The sequence below is a fragment of the Diabrotica virgifera genome, chromosome 8, assembly GCF_917563875.1.
Source record: "Diabrotica virgifera virgifera chromosome 8, PGI_DIABVI_V3a".
In the NCBI taxonomy this organism is placed as follows: domain Eukaryota; kingdom Metazoa; phylum Arthropoda; class Insecta; order Coleoptera; family Chrysomelidae; genus Diabrotica; species Diabrotica virgifera.
Window position 1 is genome coordinate 218382074 of NC_065450.1, and position 22716 is coordinate 218404789.

The 22716-nt window shown below is 31.6% G+C and overlaps 1 protein-coding gene across 2 annotated transcripts in view; it reads left to right on the plus strand.

The window, feature by feature from the left end:
• The window catches only part of LOC114336475 (acetylcholinesterase), a 37479-nt gene that overhangs the window by 233 nt on the left and 14530 nt on the right, over nt 1–22716 (plus strand). Inside the window, exons 1-4 of one of the 2 annotated variants that reach the window (XM_050658002.1) lie at nt 1795–2139; nt 16264–16428; nt 18815–18940; nt 21069–21216. In XM_050658002.1, the coding sequence (XP_050513959.1) occupies nt 2083–2139; nt 16264–16428; nt 18815–18940; nt 21069–21216 (496 nt within the window). In that variant the 5' untranslated portion in view covers nt 1795–2082. Of the gene's footprint in view, nt 1–1794; nt 2140–16263; nt 16429–18814; nt 18941–21068; nt 21217–22716 lie in introns of those variants that run through there. The other variant, XM_050658003.1, reaches the window with a different exon arrangement.

Below are 22716 nucleotides of genomic sequence, written 5' to 3' on the forward strand. Positions count from 1 at the left end.
TATTAATAAATTATTGCAAAAATAACTGTTTATAGTACAAGTAGGTACTCACGGTTTTTGCTCTAAATTAAAAAAACCACTTGACTTGGATTGACATGAAATTTGGCATAGACGTAGCCAACATATTAAACAAAACAAGTGATATTGTGCCGATGTGTGCTTTTACGCTGGGGGTGACTTTCACCCCTTTTCAGGGGTGGAAAAAGTAACCTTTAAAATAAGTCCGGAAGTGGATAAACTGATTAATTCTAAGCATGTTATGTTCTATACAGTTTTTCCACGAGGCTTTGGCCCCACGGGCGATTTTTTACGGTGCGATAATTTACGGTGCCCATTGGTTTGACTACCTCCTCCACCAATTTTAGCTGAAATGATTTCATGAATGAAATATTACATTTTTTTCTATGGTCGAAAGTCCCTGAGAACTCCTATATTTGTTTGTATTTCCTTCAGAGTTGAGACTTCTGAGCTTCACTGATAAGGCATAAGGATGCTGAAATAGCTATATGGAGATGGTGGTCCAACTCTGAATCAAATATAAACAAAACCTGCCTTGATCTTTTTTATCTTTTTCATTTTTACTCAGTTTGAGTATTTAGAAACTGTCTTTTGGTCCTTTTCCTTGACGAAGGGAAGGTAAACGCGTGGCCTAAGCGTCCTCTATTTGCTTTCTCCTACTTTCGTCGTTTCTTGTGATTATATATTGTAAAATCCGGAGATACGGGATGCAGCCAGAAAGCAGTTTATTAACGAAAAGTCTTAGATTTAAAATATTGTTTATTGTATTTTTATTTCAATTATTCTAATTGTTTAAAAGGTAGTAAACTTTGCATCTAGGGCTTTTCGTTGTTTTCCTCGTAATACGAGAGATGTCGCTAAATTCCGTCTTAGAGGTGGGTTCATTGCATTGCGATGGTTTGCCTTAAATTGGCAGAATTGTTTGTATTTCCTTCAGAGTTGAGACTTCTGAGCTTCACTGATGAGGCATAAGGATGCTGAAATAGCTATATGGAGATGGTGGTCCAACTCTGAATCAAATATAAACAAAACCTGCCTTGATCTTTTTTAACTCCTATATTGTTTATTTTAATAAGTCACAGGGGTGAAAAAAGAGAAAATTTAGTGTGATTTTCAATTTCAAATATATCATTCAAAAGAAACATTTTGTTTATTCATAGGGACTGTCAGCCCTCGTTAATAACGTAATCTATCATTCTGCGTTTAAATTTTTCAAAAATACTTATTAGTTTTCTCAGGATTCGAAAAAAATTAATGCGTTTAAAAAGAGTCGACCGAAATTTTGCGCATACGCTCTCAAAAAGGATTAAAGTATTATACATTTGTGTAATCAGTATTTCAAAAGATTTTAAATGAGGTGTCACATGATGTACTTTCCCATTTAAAAAAGAAACATAGTTATGCCTGTTACCTGAAGAGGGGTTGCGTAAAGTTCGAAACATTGATGCTATAATATACTTTGATTATTTTAAAAATCGACCTGTCCGAGCGTTTTGCTTATGTATAAAAAATAAGTTAATAGGGGGGGGGAGGGGTAATATTTATTCCAGCGCACTGTATAGTGTATATTTCAGATAATTATCAGTCTACTTGAATTTTATTACTATTTTTTATGCTACAGATATTTCACCAACACAGGTGTTTGCACTTTAAAAGTAAAACTGATTCTCAAGTTTTATACATAATATAAATAATTCTACAAAAAAATATAATCGATTATTTTTAATTCTACAATAATTATTCACAACAAGCTTATTCATTGATTAAAGAATTTTGTAGCATCTGTAGATGTATTTTGTAGATCCACAACTCGTTATTTTAAAAATGTCGTCTATAGACGTTGTGTCACATTACATCACTAAAAATTAGACCTATAGAGGGTCTGTCGTTAACGTGTTAATAAAAAAATTGTAGTGGCGGAATTTTGTACCAGTGAGTGTATCTATAAATACTCTTCAATTGTAGTTTATCTATTTTTAAATTTTATTGAGATAAAAGTGGAAAATAGGTATAAAAGAGCATTTCTTTATACATTTTGCGTCTTTTTATTTACACAGTTAAACTATGGCTCATCTAAAATTGTTGGTTTTTTGTGCTATTATTTATTTTGCCAAAACAGGAGTAAGTATCAATTTTTTGGCTTTAAGTGTATTTATATTTTTAACAAACCAAACGGTTTGTTTTTGTTGGATCGGGGAGAGCAGCATATGTGCCTCCTGATGAGAGACTAATAAGTTTCGAAACCGGTAGGGGTGCTTGCAGCACTCTCTGATTGGACTAGAATATGGTTCGGCTGTGTTTTCGTTTTGCAACGAAATTGAAAATGGTTATTCATTTTTGATTTACATTTACTCTGTGTGGAGTATGAAGGGAACCATTCTCGTTGGAACTTTACCGCGCTGAGCAGATGGGACGTGAATTGTAAATTGTAGAATTCCCTCATCTTTCTTAGTCTCAGTATCCGTATGGCTTGCAAACTGTAGAAGCCTCGGAGGTGTAACCAGAGAAGGTTCCCATTGTTTTCATTCTGGTGGGATGTAGAATAGCATTATGTTGTTTTATATGCCATTAGAGTGAAAACTTAGTCTTTTTGATGTCATATTTGTGTTTTTAATGGTAAAGGTAATACACTTATAGTAAGTTTACCTAAAACAGTCTACAACTGGAAAAATATGTAGTTTTCTTTTCTTATAAATAAATTAATCTTTTATAACAAAACAAAAGCAATTTCGACATTTAATAATGCGTTAGTTAGATGGCTCTACTCAAGTTACTTGGGAACAAAAAAAGAATAAAGAAAATTGCTCCATAGGAAGCCGAGAAAATGCATTTTTTTAACGTATACCGATTTTGAACTTTGAGATTACATTTTCTCCAACCTAATTTTTGATTGAAATTTTGCTATTTTTGGCAATTTTCACTCGTAGTATCGATAGGTTTTATTATTATAATTTATGAAATCAATGGGAAAATCCCAATAGTTGGCTGTATACCATAGTTTAAAAAACTCATACAGAAGTAAAAACTTCAACTTGTATTTTGGTATAAAATCGTTTATTAAAAAACTATCTAAAAAGTCATCCAAATGGATTGCAAAACGTTTTCGTTCTAACTTAGAACATCTTCAGTGCATTCTGCTGAGTAGTTTGAAACTAGCACATTATTTAAAGTGGTAACCCCGTAAGATATGGTTTAAATATCTTATTTTAATAGAATATGGTGACTATAAGTCGATGTTGTTAGATATAATCGAATACATGCTCAAAGGGAAACATGGTTCCCCCGAAAATGCTAGGTAGGTACTTGCCAGTTCAATGGGCACATACTAACTGTAAACGATTTTATACCAGAATACAAGTTAAAGGTTTTACTTCTGTATGAGTTTTTATAATAACACTAGTCAACAAATAAATAAAAAAAATTTGCGACTGATGTTAAATTGGCTGTACCGTGGAGTTTAAAGCGCCCTGAATGCGAGTTCAAACACTAAAATTTTCTACCACGTATAGATTTTGAGTTATCTTCTTCTTAAGGTGCCGTGCATTTCTGCGCAGGGGTCCACGCGTACATTGTCTTGTCAGGTGAAATGTTAGATTCTGAGTTATAGAATGCATCAAATATTGCTGTTTATTATAAAAATTCTTTTATACTATATACACATAAGTTCAGAACTAGAAACAAAAAATATAGTAAGTCTTTTGTACACAATTTTGTGCATATCCCAATTTTCCCATAACACTATGTGGATTAACACGAACACACATTTTATCCTGCATAGTAAAAAACTAGGATAGCTCCTGGTTACGGTTCCTAAATATTATAAATTTTACTTGCTAGTAAATTCCATTTAAACAAAAATCCATTATTTTAATCTAGAACCTAGAGTTAAGCATGCCTTTGGACAAGTGAAGGTCTCGAACTAAATCATGTACCTAATTCAGCTTCTTGGATGCAATAAGGTGCTTTTCGTCGCTTTCGTGAAAATAAGAATCATTCTTTTCTGATACATCATCGGGTTTACTTTTATCGCCATACATTTCCAAATCTTCCTCCCAATTTGCCGTGGGTCCTGGAACTGGTAAATCTTCTCCATGGAAAACCGGCTTTATTGCTGAAATTATATCTGTATAATCAATTTTATGCTTGCTTTTTCTTGAAAACACAGACATTTTGTCATGCAGAAGTAACAGTCGTTAAAACGGTTTAGAACTATATAAGTTTAAATAGATAGGTTTACTGATTAAGGATTACCTTTGGTTTATTCTTTATTTAAATGTTAATGTGTTATTCGTAGACATTCGATTTCCCAGTGTTGTCAAATTATGCACAATTTTTAGCAAAAATGTTAATTTGATAACATCACTCCGCGATATATTACAAATGACTGTTTAAAAAAAAAATTAGTAAAATATTCATAACTCAAAAATCGTAATTCATTTTTTTTTGAAAAAATCGTAACTCAAAAATCTTACGTGTTAGGAACTTTTTATCATCATAATCATATTCGGAGAGCAAAAATTAACAAAAAACAGCATATTGCATTCCAGTCGCAAATTGGTTGTAAACTAGTGTAATATATGTTATGAGTATTTTAAAGATATGAAAATTGGTGTGGAGAAAGAGGACAAAACTAAAAAGGTGATGGTTGGAAAATTATGATACTGTTGTTTATATCTTTGCCTTAAATGCCGGTCAAATTTGACCAGTTGTATCTCAGGAACCACTTATCACAATTAAACGTTTTTTCTTTTAAAAGAAGCGTCCTGCCGCTTTTTTCCAATACCGTTTTCATGATTTAATATAATTGAGTACTTCCCGAGCTATTCTAATTGTTTATAAGCCAAAAAATTAATTGTTTATAATTTTAAATATTTCTGGGGCCACTTAAATAGTCCAATTTCAATTCTGGAAAGTACATTAGATAGGTACAGTGTCTTTTTATACAAAAATCATAGTTATTCTTATGTATCATAAATATTGTGGTTATTATAGCGACCGTAAATTTTTAATTAACAATTCAACTGTTGCTAAACTGTTCATTCAATTGCCATGGGCTTCTGGAATTATTATCTATACGAAAGGAACTTTTATATTACCAAGTTATTTACTTATTGATAAACAATTACTTATCTAAAATTTTAGTTGAAAATTAAAGATTTTGTTGGAAAAACCCGAATTTTCCGGGGAAAATTTTCGTTAATCGGGAAAAACACGTCCTATGCAGAATTTATTTACGGTGAATTTTCATTTGGGTGTTTTTGGTGTAAAGTTAAAATCTTTGGAGTTATAGAGCAAAAATTGAAAAAAACACAATTTTCCGGCGCCATTTTGTTTATAAAAAAAGTAGCACACAATCTGCGAACTTTGCATACCTATATTATTAATATATACAATATTAAGATTCGATTCCAGCAATAAAATTGCTGGTAAATAAATTTTCCTTGTATTTTGCCAATTAGCCCAGAGTACAAATAGAGCTAGAGAAAGTTTTAACATCAAATAAAGTCACAAAAAAAGAATGTGTGTGTACTTTGCACGCACGTCAGAAGTTATACTTCTATTATATGATTTAAACGAAATTAATATACTTTTATTTATATTTTATTTACATATTAAACTAATTTATACTTACTACTTCTCAAAAATTTTAATTAAAACAGTGCCAAAAATTAAAATAATAAAAGAATAAAACACACACAAACACATTAAAAATGCCACAAATGATTTCTGAACAATAATTGTCGGAAAATGTTTTAACTAAATACGTATTTTCTGAAAATAAAATTATATAATAAATATACCTACAATCATAAAATGTATAAAAAAAAGAATGTGTGTGTACTTTGTACGCACGCAAGAAGTTATACTTCTATTGTATGATTTAAACGAAATTAATATACTTTTTATTTATATTTTGTTTAAATATTAAACTAATTTATACTTACTACTTCTCAAACACTTTATTAGAACAGTGCCAAAAATTAAAATAATAAAAGAATAAAACACACACAAACACATTAAACAAGCCACAAATGATGTCTGAACATTAATTGTCGAAAATTTTTTTAACTAAATACGTATTTTCTGAAAATACAATTATATAATAAATATACTTACAATCATAAAATGTATTAAAAAAAAAACAAAAAAGAAAGTTTCTATTGGGACTCGAACCACCGCTGATAAGAGCGGTTGGTATTGGAATTCATTCGCCTTCTCCGCTTAGCCACGGACACTATGTGTCATTATTTACGAAGATCGACTAACTAAACGGATTAAACTTGTGATATTTTGATATTTTGAAAATTGATCAAATTATTTTAATTTTGAATTGAAATGATTTAGAATTGAAAAATACAACAAAACATAGAGTAAATAAACAATATATTAGGTGAATATTGATAGAAATTTTGATGGTAATCAAATTATATAAATAAAAGTATTACATACTATGTATTTTGGCAGATCAAATAGGTAGGTTTATACCCATGATACATTAACAATTATTACGTACCTGTTGCTTTTAAAAACTATTTAAAAGTCACTACAATATTATAAACTTTTTTGTTTCTGTCCTCACAACAATAAAACTAATATATTATACATTTGTTTACCTTTACCTTTACCTCCAAACCACAGCTGCCATATCGGATAATTTTTGACATGTCATTTGAACATCCAATCAGAACAAAGTTATAATGCGCATGCGCCGGGCTGATAGGTTTTAACATATAAAAAAATCACCCTCTATCGCCGGTAAAGAAGTATAACTTCAAAAAATAAAAAAATAAAAGTTTCTATTGGGGTTCGAACCCGCTTATCAGCGCGATTGGTATTGGGGTTCATTCGCCTTAAACTCTTCGCCACGGAGACAATGCGCATTATGTGCGAAGATCGACTAACTAAACGGATTAAACTTTTGACAGTTTTGAATAAATCAAATTATTTTGATATTGAATTGAAATGATTTAAAATTGAAAAAATACAACAAAACATAGAGTAGGAAAACAATATATTAAGTGAATATTGATAGAAATTTTGATGGTAATCAAATTATGTAAATAAAAGTATTACATACTATGAATTTTGGTAGGTTCAAATAGGTAGGTACCTATTTTATATATAATTTTTTTATTAGGATACTGAAATATTTACAATTATTACGTATCTGTTGCTTTTAAAAACTATTTAAAGTCACTACAATTATAAACTTTTTTGTTTCTGTCCTCACAACAATAAAACTAATATATTATACAACATTTGTTTACCTCCATATTGCCAATCAGAGCCCGTATAACGACTAATACCATACTGTCGGTGTGCGCATGCGTGCAGATTAATAATAAATAATCACCCTCAATCACAATTGCGCCTACAGAAGTATAACTTCAAAAAAAAAAAGAATGTGTGTGTGTTCTTTGTACGCACGTAATAAGATATTCTTCTATTATATAACACAGGCCTACAGTGTTTTTGGTGCCGAAGTATTTAAAGCTGATTTTGGGTATATTTGGGGTGCTGATTCCGAATATGGCCTTAGTTTTGTTCTATCAGCTCTAGTTTTCAAGAAAACGTAGATCATGCCAGCTTTTATGCATTAAAATTCGAATATGCTGATATGAATATACTAAATTAAAATAAAAACCAAACAATTAAAAAATACGTATATTTTAAGCCATTTCATCATCATCATCATCCAGCCCTTTGCGTCCACTGCTGGACATAGGCCTCCCTCATTTTTGTCCATTGTGCTCCATTTTGAGCACTTTGCATCCAATTTCTTGAAATTTTCTTGAGATCGTCAGTCCAACGAGTAGGGGGTCTTCCTCTACTTCTTTTGTCTAATTTCGGCCTCCACTCAAGTAATCTCTTCGTCTACCTTCAATCACTGATTCGGGCGACGTGTCCGGCCCAGTTCCATTTCAGGGTGGCAATTCGGGAAATTACATCGGTAACTCATGTTCTTAGTCTAAGTCTTAATTTCCAACTCGGTCACGAAGCGATATACTCAGCATTGACCTTTTCAGTTTCCTCTGAGCTATTTGCAGCATTTTAGAAGTTGTAGCTATCAATGTCAAAGTTTCGGCACCATAAGTCACCACAGGCAACACACATTGGTCACATGTTCTACGTTTTAAAGAAATTGGTATATCGCTTTTGAAGATGTCTTTGAGTTTTCCATAGGCTGCCCATGCCCCGTCTTCCTTGGTAGCGGTCCTCAATGGTTTTTATCTCTTGGTGAAGTCTCTCACCTTGCTCATTACTTGTGTTATCTAAGTTTTCAGCAAAACGGTACAGGTGGCTGTGAAGATAGTTGACTTTGATGCTCATATTCCATCCAAGTGATTGGAAGTCATTCAGCAAACGGTTTACCAGCTCAGCATAGTTTTCACTTTTGTGATTTCCCAGAAAATTTTTCATAATATCCACAAATGAAAGCCGAGCTTTTTTCTCTACTTCATTCATTGACCCCACAAAAGCCGGATCCTCTGTAAGAAGTCTGATCTGTGGTCCATCAAAGATTCCAGCTTTAAGTTTTTCCATACTTATCTGGGGAAGCTTCCTTCCTATGTAGGCGAAGCATGGTCCATGGGTTATGAGCCATTATTAGATGGAGGCTGAATGGGTTTACAAGTGGTAAATGTATCATTTTAAAAGTTTAAAAATACTCTCCAAGCTGTTTTATTTCCTTATAAAATAGTAATGTAACGATAATAAAGTATTATTTCTTCCATAAATAAGGCATAACACAGTGAGGACAACAAATATATACTGAGGAATAAGTTTAATTAACAATGTTCATTCCTTTGAATAGCACATTCTTCATTATCTCAAATATGAAAGCTCTAATTTCGGATTTTGCCATATCTATAAAACTAGAGCTGATACAAAAAAACGAAATCCATATTTCGATCTATCGCCCCTAATATAGTAAAAATCAGTTTAAGGATTCACGGCACCAAAACAATTTTTTTTTCTGTCGGCCTGTGTAATAGGTAATTTAAACGAAGTAAGTATACTTAAAAGGTTATTTGTACTTATTTTATCTAAAAATCAAACTAACTTTCTTATCTACCACTTTCAAAAAAGAAGAATATCTTCAAAAATTATATAATAATATACTTACAATCATAAAATCTAAAAAAAAATAAAAAAATAATAACTTGCTTGGGGCTTGAACCCACTTCACGTCTACCGCGCCGTACGAAAGTTGACGCCATTTCAAACTGCACCAAACTCTCGTATACGTCATGTGGGAATATACACAAACTAAACGTTTACACCATAAATTTATATGAATTTAATAAAATTATTAGTTTGATTTTTGTCGAAATAAAATACAACAAAATATAGAGTAAGAAAACGATATCTGAGATGAAGATTTGTAGAAAGTTTGTTCGTAATCAGATTATGTAAATTAAAGCATTGCCTACTAATAGGTAACTACACTACATTATTTTGTTTACATTTTCCAAATAGATAGGTATTGAAACTATTAGGTATTTCCAACTGAAACATGTAGAATTACGTACCTACGGCTTTTCAAAACTATTTAAAAAGTCACTATAATTATAAATTTGATTTTATTTCTGTCCACACATCAATAAAAACTAATATTATACAATATTTTTGTTTACCGATAACCTCCATATTGAACAATTATTGACAGATCATTTCAAAATTTCAACACCCAATCAGAGCCCGTATAACAATTAATACCATACTGTCGGTGTGCGCATGCGCGCTGATCAATCAAATTTTACCCTCAATCTCAATCGCGCCTAAAGAAGTATAACTTCAAAAAAAAAACGAAAATATTGATATACAAAACTCTTATCAAGTCCGTTCTCACGCGTCAGAAACGTGGACGATGACAAAAAGCTATGAAGAACGTTTAGGCTGTTTTGAACGTAAAGTTCTCAGACATATTTTTTATAAAAGCGTGCAGGAAAACGTATTATGGCGTAGCCGCTAAAATTCTGAGCTTCACCGCCTTTCTTGTGAACCTAGTAACGGTAGGTCCATCATAATAACCAGGCTGTAGTGGCTAGGCCACTTAGAGAGAATGAACGAGGGGGAGCCGTCAAAACACATTTATAACCAAAGACAGGATGACATGATTTGAGTTTCCACTAGACTTCTGTTATGGACGGATTTTACGGGCTGTGATTGGTCGTATTCAAATCAAGGACATTTAGGAATCGGCTCTCTCTCGTTTGTTGCAGTTTTAAGGTTATACCATGGTTATACATATTTACATTTTAAATTTGTAAAGTTATAGTTCTTCTACAATAAATATTATAATACATATAAATATATTTATAAATGTAAAGTTAATATTTTTCAGAGTATTTACGTACTTTGTATGCTGTTTTTTATTAAGTATTTATAGTTTTCTCCGATCTACATTCAGCAAAAATTATATAACTAGGGGGTAGTAATGTTATAAGAAAATTAAATACTATAATTTTTACTTATAAAAGAGATAATATTATATTTATTTGTGTCTTAAAAATGTATGATTAACTTTCAGACTTATTTGATCTGATGTACTAAATTGGCTCCGAGACTGTAACAAAGTATTAACATATAAAAGTTTAAGGGTTGTAAGAACTTCAGAAGGAAATTTTAATACGAGAGTGGCCATTCCCCTGCCTAAACTGCAATACATATTTAATTTAATTAAATGAATTGCCATAAAATAGTCATACTAACTTTTATGATGGAATTAATGGTAGGTATAGAGAAAAAAAAAAACAAATAGAACGTTTTTTAAATTGTTTATTAGTGAGCTGTCCTTTAGATCATACATAAGGTCGATCATAGACTATGCCAGCATCTTATATGCATGTGCTAGCACCAATTTATTAAAGAAAATAAATGTAACGATCAATTGCTGAATTCAATTAATTGTTTGTCTAGGTGCCATGAGATCCACTCCTGTTGAAGCGTTATTTGGAGAAGCCATTGAATTACCACCACAGTTTAGAAGAACCTATCTGAGTGACAAATTCTTAATAAAAATTCTTCTTTCTCGAAACTCCTTATGCCCCTCAGGGGTGTCAGAGGTCTTTTCATCCTCTATCCATCTCTTCCGTTTCTTGCGGTCCTTTGCTAACTCTTTCATTTGTTAATGTGTTTTTCCTGCTCAATTTCTATAATCTGATCGATCCACCTTTTTCCCTTTCCTTCTTTTACCATACCTTTTTGATTCCATCACCTGCTTTGGTAGTCTTCCCTGGTCCATTCGGTTAATGTGTCCATACCAATTTAATTTCTTTTTTGGATCTTCGTTATTATCGATTGCTGTTTTAGCCTTTGTCTAATATCCTCATTTCTTATTCTGTCCAATTTTGTTTTTCCTGCTATTTTTCTCAACTGCTTCATCTCGGCTGCGCTTATTGTACTGTCTATTTTTGCATTGTTTACCCATGTTTCACTTGCATAATTTTAAAGTTGATACGTATATTGCATTGTATACTTTTAGTTTTATTTCTTTCTCTATTTCTTCCTTTCCAAATATTGTTTTATTTAGTGCATAGTAGATCTTATTTGCTTTTTTCGCTCTGTATGAGATTTCTTTGTCTACCTTTCCATTCTTTGATATTATTACTCCCAGGTATTCAAACGTCGAGATTGTTTCCATTATTTCATTTTTGCGACTAAATAACGTTTGGTTTATTTCTTCCCTTTTCTTTTGGGTTACTATCGTGGTCTTCGTTTTCTTTACATTTACCTCCATTTTCAAATTTTCTATTTCTTCCACCCATATATTCATTAATTTTTGCATTTTTTCTTTATCGGCTCCTATTATTTCTAGGTCATCTGCATATAGTAATCCTTCCATTTTCACTGGTACTAAATTCCTATACCCTATTGTTGACTGTTTTCCTTGACCTTCTTTTTGCACTCTTCATTACTCGATCCATTACTAATATGAATGAAACTGGACTGAGACTGTCCCCTTGTTTTATTCCTCTTCTTAGGTTTATTATTGGCGATCTGTTTCGGTTTATTTGTACTTTAGCCAGTACATTTCTATATACTTTTATATGTACTTTTTGCCAGGCTTATTATCTTTTGTGGGCTTTGCAGGTCTTCCATTACTGACCATATTATTTCTATATTTATACAATCAAAAGCAGCTTTAATATCTATAATCGTAATATATGTGTTGTCTTTACAACACAAAAATTCCTACCCAACACTAGATATTAACTGCTCAAATCAACTTAATCTTTCACTAAAAAAAATAATTGTTGGAAATAATGGGAGTGTATACTAAACTCATAAAATTTTGTAGAATTTATTTCTATAAAATATTTTTATTTTGTACAATAAATACTTTTCTCATCTGTTATCAATACATTATAAAGGTGTAAATAAATAATTATTAATTGGTGTATGGTGTATGTTATGTTATTTATGCCTGTTTACTGTTAATAATAATATTGGCTACGAGTAGTTATGTTTGGTTGTGTAGTCTTTTCCAGTTACGTCTAGCAACCTAACTTCTCAAAAAAAATTACCAACGTCACTAGACAGTAGTTGTGTCTCAGATTAGCAAATAGACTTTACCTTTTCATACTTGATTGTTTCACTGTAATTCTTAAAAATGCCTGACAGTTAACATGTTTAGATGACGGATTTTTTGTCTTTGATGAAGGCAAATTAGCCTGAGTATTGCGATGGCATCGATAGTCTTTCTGTAATAAAAAAAATCTATTTAATATCTTACAACGTATGAATATATGTTTTGAACTTTAAATCAAAATGAACACAAAATTTGTTGCTTAGCAAAATACTTAAAAATTCTCTCCAATGTTAATTATTCATCCCTACAAAATATAAAACCCATAAAGTTAGAAAGTGAATATATTAACATCAATATTTACCTTGAAAACAAGCTTTATAGAATCATTTGGATAAGTTCTTAGAACTCTAAAATTTACTTTATTAACATTTTCATATTCTTTTTGACAATTTTGAGCATCTTCTTGTGTTGTTATATTAGCTCAAATCACTGCATTAAATGCTCCATCCTTTCCATTTATTTCGGAAAAATTAACCACCTTATACTCAAATGAGTCTGGGAGGAAGCTTTAAAAATTTACAAAATATAGGAAGCAAACAGAAAGTAATTTGTTTTTTTTTATAAATATTACTATGTATCTGTATACGTTCCATAACTTTTGCTGGAAATAATATGGCTGTTTAAAAATGAATACAATAAACAAGTATAAACGTATAAAATAGTCTCAAAATCCAAGATTAATAACTAAAATATCAATATTTTTCTTTTGTATAACATAAACACACTGCATAAACAAAAACAAACGAGAAAACAGGGCTACGTATTTCTTTTAAATGCCATCAAATATGTCATTGATTTGAATACGACCAATCACAGCCCGTAAAATCCGTCCATAACGCAAGTCTAGTGAAAACTCAAATCATGCGACCGGATGGAGTGAGGAAGAAAGGCAGGCCCAGACCTATATTTAAGGACCTGGTGAAAGATGACTTAGAGTTTAGGGTGTTAAGAGTACGAAATTGGAAAACCAAGGTGAACAATAGGTAGGGGTCGACAAGACAAGAATTCTTGTCTTGATAAAAACTTCTTGTCTTGTCTTGAGAAAAAATCAAGAAATTTAAATAAATCTTGTCTTGACGTTTTCTTGACATCTTATATCTTGTCTTGACTCTTATACCTGGTCCGGTGATTCCCCGGCGACCTTTTTATTGCGTTGCGTGCTAACACAGCGTAATAGATCCCAGAATAACCTACAGAATCCAATACTAGAGCCGAAAAATACTTAAATGAGCTTAGGTCAGAAGATGCCGAGAATATACTTGATTGGTGTAGAAGACAAGAAAATGTCTACCCGTAATTATCGAAAAATGGCCAAGGATTATCTCGCAACGCTAGCAACATCTGACCTGCGGAACGGCTAGTTTCAAGAGCAGCTTTTTTTTAAAGTCAAGAAATAGTCCATTCTTTCACGGTTTTTGCTCTAAATTTTAAAGAACCGCTTGGATTGACATGCAATTTGGCATACGCATAGCTTACATGTCAAAGAAAAAAAGTGATATTGTGCCGACGTGTGCTTTTGCCCTGGGGGTGACTTTCACCCCCTCTTGGGGGTGAAAAAATATATGTCCAAAACAACTCCGGAAATGGGTAAACTGACTAATTTTAAGTAACTTTTGTTCTATAGAGCTTTTTCGCTAAGTCAACACTTTTCGAGTTATTTGCGAGTGAATATGTTCATTTTTCAACAAAATAACCTCATTTTTAGACGGTTTTTCGCAAATAACTCAAAAAGTAAGTATTTTGTCGAAAAAACCGTTCTTAGCAAAAATATAGCCTATAAAAAAGTAAAAAAAATGGTGTACGCGTTAGGTCTCTGGATCTCGTAGAACCAGAGTTATAGCCAATGAAATACAGATTTATATTCACCAAATTTCAAATAGAATATTTCGACGTGAAATATCCAAAAAATTAAGCACTTTTTGGGGAAAACCCTTTTTAACTTTTTTAAAGTGTTTAAAAAAAGCTTTATTTCTGTTTTTACGAAAAGTTTCTAGCATTAAATTTAAGCAAGTTACGCTCAAAATAAAGTTAGTCCCTTTTGTTTTTGCAAAAAATCGGGAAGACCACCCCCTAATTAGCAACTTAAATGAAATTAATCGTTGCCGCTCCATAAATTATTTTACTTATATTGTGTTTATATGATCTGTAAGTTTCATCGATTCAACGTGTTTATTTTTGAAAAAATTTTGGTTTCAAAGTAAAATTTTTAAAAATTTAAATTTTGAAAAATATGCCTTTTTCTCAAAATAACTTAAAAATTGTTAGAGATACCAAAAGTCTCGAAATACAAAAAAAGTCAGATTTAATTTTCTGAATATCATGTATTTTTTTGTTTTTCTGTTAGACAAAAATTGATCAAGATTTGGTGTTTCTAAATTTGCATACATTCGTGATCAGTGACTCGTTCAACCCCTTTTAACTACAGCCGTTTCAATAATAAGGACTTTGAACCGATGAAACTTACAGATCATATAAACAATATATACACGAGTCAAGAAACTTGTGAAGTCGTTACGATTAAGTTCATTTAAGATACTAATTAGGGGTGATTTTCTCGATTTTTTTACCAAAACCAAAAGGGACTAACTTTATTTTGAGCGTAACTTGTTTAATTTTGATGCTAGAAATTTTTTTTATAAAACAAAAATGAAGATTTTTTAAACACTTTAAATAAATTTTAATGAGTTTTCCCCGAAATGTGCTTCATTTTTGGTTATTTCACGTTAAAGTATTCCACTTGGAATTTGACGAATATGAACCTATATTTCATTAGCTATAACTCTGCTTCTAATAAATAAAAAAACGTGATATATTCACTATTTTTTTAAATTTTATATAGGCTATATTTTTGCTAAGAATTCTTTTTCGACAAAATACTTACAATTTGAGTTATTTGCGAAAAACCGTCTAAAAGCGTGGTTATTTTGTTGAAAAAATGAACATATTCACTGCCAAATAACTCGAAAAGTTAGTGAAAAAACTCTATAGAAGAAAAGTTACTTTAAATTAGCCAGTTTACCCATTTCCTGACTTTGTTTGGACGAATATTTTTTAACCCCCAAGAGGGGGTGAAAACCACCCCCAGGGCAAAAGCACATATCGGCACAATATCACTTTTTTTCTTTGACTTGTTAGCTGTGTATATGCCAAATTTCATGTCAATCCAAGCGGTTCTTTAAAATTTAAAGGTTTTGCAATATTTTACCGTTAATGAATGGACTAAAATCGGCTAGACGTTGTATTATCTGATTATATTATACTAGACTCCATAAGAAGTATTATCTGCCTTAATTCATGGCTTATCAATTCCGATTAAAAAATTTATGTTACATTTACATGATTTACATTTTTGTAAATCGTTTTAACAAAAAAAGTGTCCAATACATTAAAGTATGTTATTTTATGTTAAAATATATTATATTTTACACAAATAAATTAAATACGTTTTAGAGTTTTCATTATTATCTAGTCAAGATATTTCAAGATTTCTTGATTTCTTGACAAGAAATCTTGGTATTGACATCAAATTTCTTGTCTTGTCTTGAAATCTAAAATTACTTCTTGTCTTGTAAGACAAGATCTTGAAATTTTCAAGAAATTGGCAACCCCTAACAATAGGATCTCTAATATATTTTTTTCTTCATTTGTAGGTTACTTCACCAGCAGATGGATCTACTAATGATGATTTAATAGTTACATTATCTACAGGAAGTAAAGTACGAGGGCATGTACTTCAAAGTTTTGAAGGGAGTGACTTCCATGCTTTTGAGAATATACCATATGCAGAACCTCCCACTGGCAAGAGAAGGTTTCAGGTAAGTAAAATATAATATAACAGATAATAAAAATTAGTTATACCATATAGGCTATATTTCGACAACATTTACATTATAGTCATTTCTCGCATCCTAGATGCCTCTAAGCCATTCCCTCCTGCCATGTTTTTCAACAACTAGATATTTAGTCTTTCCCATATTTATTGTCAAAACCCAAACCTTATATTCTTTATCCAACTTTCTGATCATATATCTTACATCATCGTCATCCTTAGACGAAAATGTCACCTGGTCGTCAGTAAAGTCAAAGTGAAAAATATAGTAATGAAACACAGACTTACTCACAATCATTTAATTATACTTTGACGACCGGTTTCGATCTCTACAATATACAGATCATCTTCAGGTCGGCGTTACAAGTAGTTAAATGCTACAATAAGAGAAAACTTGTGTTAGACCAGTGTCTGATTGAAGAGATGTTAATAGAAAGCCAAATTTAAAAAATTTTTTATAAAATTTTTTGAAATAAAGGTTTGCAACTGTTGACATTTCAGAATATTGGTATATACAAAGTCAAACCTATGAGTAAAAATGCTCATAGGCATGTATGTGCAAATGGGTGCATACAGTTTGAATTTGTTGAGATTAAAATTAAAATTAAAATTAAAATTAAAACTGTATGCACCCATTTGCACATACATGCCTATGAGCATTTTTACTCATAGGTTTGACTTTGTATATACCAATATTCTGAAATGTCAACAGTTGCAAACCTTTATTTCAAAAAATTTTATAAAATTTTTTTTTAAATTTGGCTTTCTATTAACATCTCTTCAATCAGACACTGGTCTAACACAAGTTTTCTCTTATTGTAGCATTTAACTACTTGTAACGCCGACCTGAAGATGATCTGTATATTGTAGAGATCGAAACCGGTCGTCAAAGTATAATTAAATGATTGTGAGTAAGTCTGTGTTTCATTACTATATTTAATATGGACTCACATATGCAACCCATTCAATATTCAAAGTGAAAAGTTTATCATCATCTATAGATAACCATTGTATAATACGTGTCTCTCGATTGTCCTGAAAATATTTGTTCGCAGATTGTACCTAATTCTGAAATAGCTTCTTTACGAATTTCTTACCTTAATGTAGACTTAAAATCAACAGGATTTTATACTCAACTATGTTGAGTAGAACATCAAAAGGAGCACAGGAAACATATTACGTAGAATTAAAAACACAAACAAAAATGCTAGGTCTGGAAATTAACACAGAAAAAACAAAAATAATGACTCAGACGAGAAGAAATATAGTCCCACAAAACATTATACATGAAGATGACATTGAAACGGTTGGAAAGTTTACATACCTGGGAGTAGAAATATACCTACACCGACGGATCAGAAGATGGAGAAATACGGAAGAGAATAACGCAGGCAAATGGAGCTTATTTTGCCCTTTCCCATATATTTCGGTCTAAAAGTGTCCACCGAAATACAAAGATGAGAATCTATAGAACTTCAATTCGACCAATAACATGCTACGGCAGTGAAGCCTGGGTCTTGAAAGAAACATCCAAAAACAAACTCGACACCTTCGAAAGGAAAGTACTGAGGAGAATACTAGGACCTGTGAAGGAAAATGGAATCTTCAGAAGTCGATACAACAACGAACTTTATCAACTTTATAAGGAAGCAGCCCTGTCAGACTTCATTAGAATACAAAGATTGAAATGGGCCGGACATGTAATAAGACTGGGAGAGGATAGGCTACCAAAAAGAGCACTGAATGCTAGAATGCAGGGAAAGAGACCGGTTGGAAAGCCAAGAAAGCGCTGGGAAGATACAGTAAACAGCGACGCACAAGCCCTTTTAGGAGTCCGTCTATGGAGAAGACCAACCACAGACAAGCAAGGGTGGAGGCAAAAAATAAAGGAGGCCAAGGCTGAACTTAGGCTGTATTTCCGTAGAAAGAAGAAGACTTAAATAACACCTAAACTCCACAATTAGCTTCTTCTTTAGGTGTCGTCTTCGTAGCGAAAATTGGCGTTAACTTCTGCAAAGTCTTCTCTATTTTGGGCTTTTCTTATTAAACTTTGAAAATCTAATCCTGTCTATTCTTTGATGTTACGCAGCCAGGTCATTTGTCGTGTACCCGGGCTGAGTCTACCTTCTATTTTCCCGTCTATAATAAGCTGAAGGAAGTTATACCTGCCGTGTCTAAATATGTGTCCAAGTTCAGATGTTTTACGTTTCTTGACAATTTCTGTGAGTTCACGTTCTCTCGCATACGACGATATACCCACATCTCAAAGCTTTCTAAACCTTGTAACGAGCTGACTGTTAACGTCCAAGCTTCCATGCCGTGTAATAGCAATTAGCTAAATAAACATATTAATAACATGTTTTCATTTTTAGCCACCCATACCAAAAACACCATGGGAAGGAATATTTAATGCAACTTCTACCAATAAAGTTTGTCCTCAGTATGGTTATGATACTGCTGAAGAGGACTGTCTTGTTGTAAATGTGTATAGGCCAGTGGTAAGTAATTCATGCAATAAAAATGATACTAAAGTTCAAATATAGTTCTATCTATCTATAAGCGAGGTTCCTATAGCCTCTGCCGCTTCTCGCATTTCCACCACCATCGTTTTCTGTCCATCTATTCGTCTTCTTTCATCGTCTATCTCTCATTATGTTCCGTATATTTTCTTCCCAGACAGCTGAAGGCTTTCCTCTTCTTCTTTGTTGTGGTATGTAATTTTAAGCTTTCTTTGGCCATCTATCTTCAGTCATTCGTTTCACGTGACTTTACCACACTAGTTGTCTCGTTCGCCTGTTGCGAAATAACCCAAAATTACTGTGAAGCAGGAATAAATTGTTTTCCCTGCAAGTTTGAAGCTGGGCTATAAAATATTTGAACTATTCTAGTTCATTTTCAAGTTCAGATTCAATATTATCTGGATAGTTTTCATGTAGTTTTGAAGCACACTCCTTTTTTTTAAACATTTAAAGATTATGCAAAAAATGAAAAATTTATATTTTGTCGACAAAATATTAAATAGGCATCACACCTTTATATTCTTTCTAAGCTTGATCAATGTCTCATGATTATTTTGGTTGTTATTGCGACTGTAAATTGTTAATTTACAATTGAATTGTTGCTAAAATATTCGTTTCATTTTTACCGGCTTCTGAATTTATAATCTATAACAAGAAAGCTTTTATTTCACCAAGCTATATAATTATTGATAAATAATTACTGGCCCAAAAAATTTATTTGAAAATTCGATATTTTGTTGGGAAAACCCACATTTTCCGAGGCAAATTTTCGTCGGAGCAAATCGGGAAAACATGTCTCTATGCAGAATTAAATTGGGGTGAATTTTTATTTGAGTGTTTTTTGTGTAAAGTTGAAATCTTCGGAGTTATAGAGCAATAATTGAAAAAAATACGATTTGTCGGCGCCATTTTGTTTATAAAAAAAGTAGCACACTGTATGCGGACTTTGCATACCTATATTAATAATATATAGGATCTTATAATTCGATTCCAGCAATAAAATTGCTGGTAAATAACCTTTCTTTGTACTTTACTAATTAGACCAGCGTATTATAACTATTTTTTTTTCAAAATTTAAAGATTATGCAAAAAAAGAAAAATTTATATTTTGTCGATAAAATATTAAATAAGCATCTCATCTTTATAATCTTTATAAGTTTGATCAATGTATCATGATTATTTTGGTTATTATTGCGATCGTAATTTGTTAATTAACAATTGAATTGTTGCTAATATATTCGTTTAATTTTCACCGGCTTCTGGAATTACAATCTGTACCAAGAAAGCTTTGATGTCACTAAGTTATTTAATTATTGATTAATAATTACTTACCTAAAACTTTATTTGAAAATTAGAGTTTTTGTTAGGAAAACCCGCATTTTCCGAGGAAAATTTTCGTCGGAGCAAATCGTGAAAAACATATCTCTATGCAGAATTTAATTGCGGTGAATTTTTATTAAGGTGTTTTTGTTGTAAAGTTAAAATCTTCGGAGTTATAGAGCAATAATTGAAAAAAATACGATTTGTCGGCGCCATTTTGTTTATAAAAAAAGTAGCACACTATCTGCGGACTTTGCATACCTATATTATTAATATATAGGATCTTATAATTCGATTCCAGCAATAAAATTGCTGGTAAATAACTTTTCCATGACTTTTGCTAATTAGCCCAGAGTAATATCAATTACCTTCGTTATGGTATTTAGGTATGTGATATCCACGTTGCACCTCTCATTTTAAAAATTAATTATTTAGTGATTTGACAACCGATTTTGAAAAACTTTATATCGCTGGATAGGTGAATGACATTTCTTTCAATTTACAAAAAAATATACTGGGTGTTCCATTAAAAAAAAGTCAACAACGTTTTTTTCAAAAATCCGCCATTTTTATTTTCGTATTTGAAAGCGATATAAAAAATTCAATCCTTTCAGACAAAACTTTTACTGAAATAAAACATTTCAGCGAAAACCGCATATTTCTATCTTAAGCCGTTTAGAAGTTATAGGCAGTTAAAATGGGGGGAAATATCAGTGGACACCCGGTATTAGGCGTAAATAAGTAACCTATTAATATATTAGTCAAAGTAATTCAGTTATGTTTTTAGAAATCTAATCATCAAGAGTTATTACCTGTATTTTTCTGGATATACGGAGGAGGTTTCACTAATGGACTTGGTAGTCTCTATGATCCCAAATTTTTTATTGATTATGATATTGTTATTGTAACATTTAACTATAGGGTAGGAGCTTTAGGTAAGCATTTGTTTTTGCGAAATATGCAGTAATGTGTAAATGTATGAAATAAATTCGTTATTTCGTAAGCCCGTAAGAAAAAATCCCGAAAGAGGTCGAGCTTTATTTTTAAATTATGAATTTTTGGGCATATATATCATATTAGTATCCATCTAGGTATGATGACGTCGATGATTTTCTTAAATGAGAATAGGGGTCGTGTGCTAGCTCATTAGAAAGGTTATCCAATTTTCTATTCTCTATTCAGTAATATAAACATTAACATATTTAAAAAAAATGAATAACCATTTTTAATTTCGTTGCAAAACGAAAACACAGCCGAACCATATTCTAGTCCAATCAGAGAGTGCTGCAAGCATCCCTACCGGTTTCGAAACTTATTAGTCTCTCATCAGGAGGCACATATGCTGCTCTCCCTGATCCAACCAAAACAAACCCCAGCGTGCAGTCCCGGATTGCAACGAACGAAATGGCATAGATGCCCTAGCGGCAACTGCATTCTCGGCAACTTATACAGGGTGTCCAAAATATATTTTTTAATTAAATTAATTGGCACAAAAAGAAGAATGTACCCATGTAATTACACGTTAAATACATTTATTTAATTCAAAATACATTCTACTGCTGTCAGCCAACAAAAAAATGTTTATTTCACAAATAAACTTTGCTTTTCGCTAAAGGGGATGGGTACGAACTTTCGGCTTCAATGCTATTTAAATGGGATGCATTTTTTTTTCGAATCCTGAGAAAACTAATAAGTATTTTTGAAAAATTTAAACGCAGAATAAAAGATTACGTTATTACCGAGGGCCGAAAGTCCCTGAAAACTTCTTTAATGTTTTTTTTAATAAGTTAAAGGGATGAAAAAGAAAAGAAAATTTAGTGTGATTTTTAATTTCAAATATTTCATTCAAAAGAAACTTTTTGTTTGTTTTAAGTGACTTTCGGCCCTCGGTAATAAAGTAGGTAATCTTTTATTCTGCGTTTAAATTTTTTAAAAATTCTTATTAGTTTTCTCAGGATTCGAAAAAAATGATTACATTTAAAATACATTGAAAATTTTGACAGGCGTCAAAATTTTCCTTTCCTCTTAAATTCAATGTTCATTCTGCCACCAACCTGCCTCTTATCAGTTTGAACATTTAATTTAAGTGAAAAGCAATGTTTATTTGTGAAATAAACCTTTTTTTATGTTTTCTGACAACAGCATTTTGAATTAAATGAATTACGTAGGTACATTCTTCTTTTTGTGTCAATTAATTTAATGCAAAAAACATTTTGGACACCCTGTATAAATACTTATATTAATGTTAATGTTACGATATAGAGAAGTGAATAACGTTCAAGTGAGCTAGCACAAGACCCCTATTCTCATTTTAACAAATCATCGATTACGTCATCACCCCAGATGAATGGCGTCACTAGTATGATATAATATGTCAAAAAATCATAATTTAAAAATAAAAATTGACCTGTTTCGGGACTTTTCCTTAAAGTTGC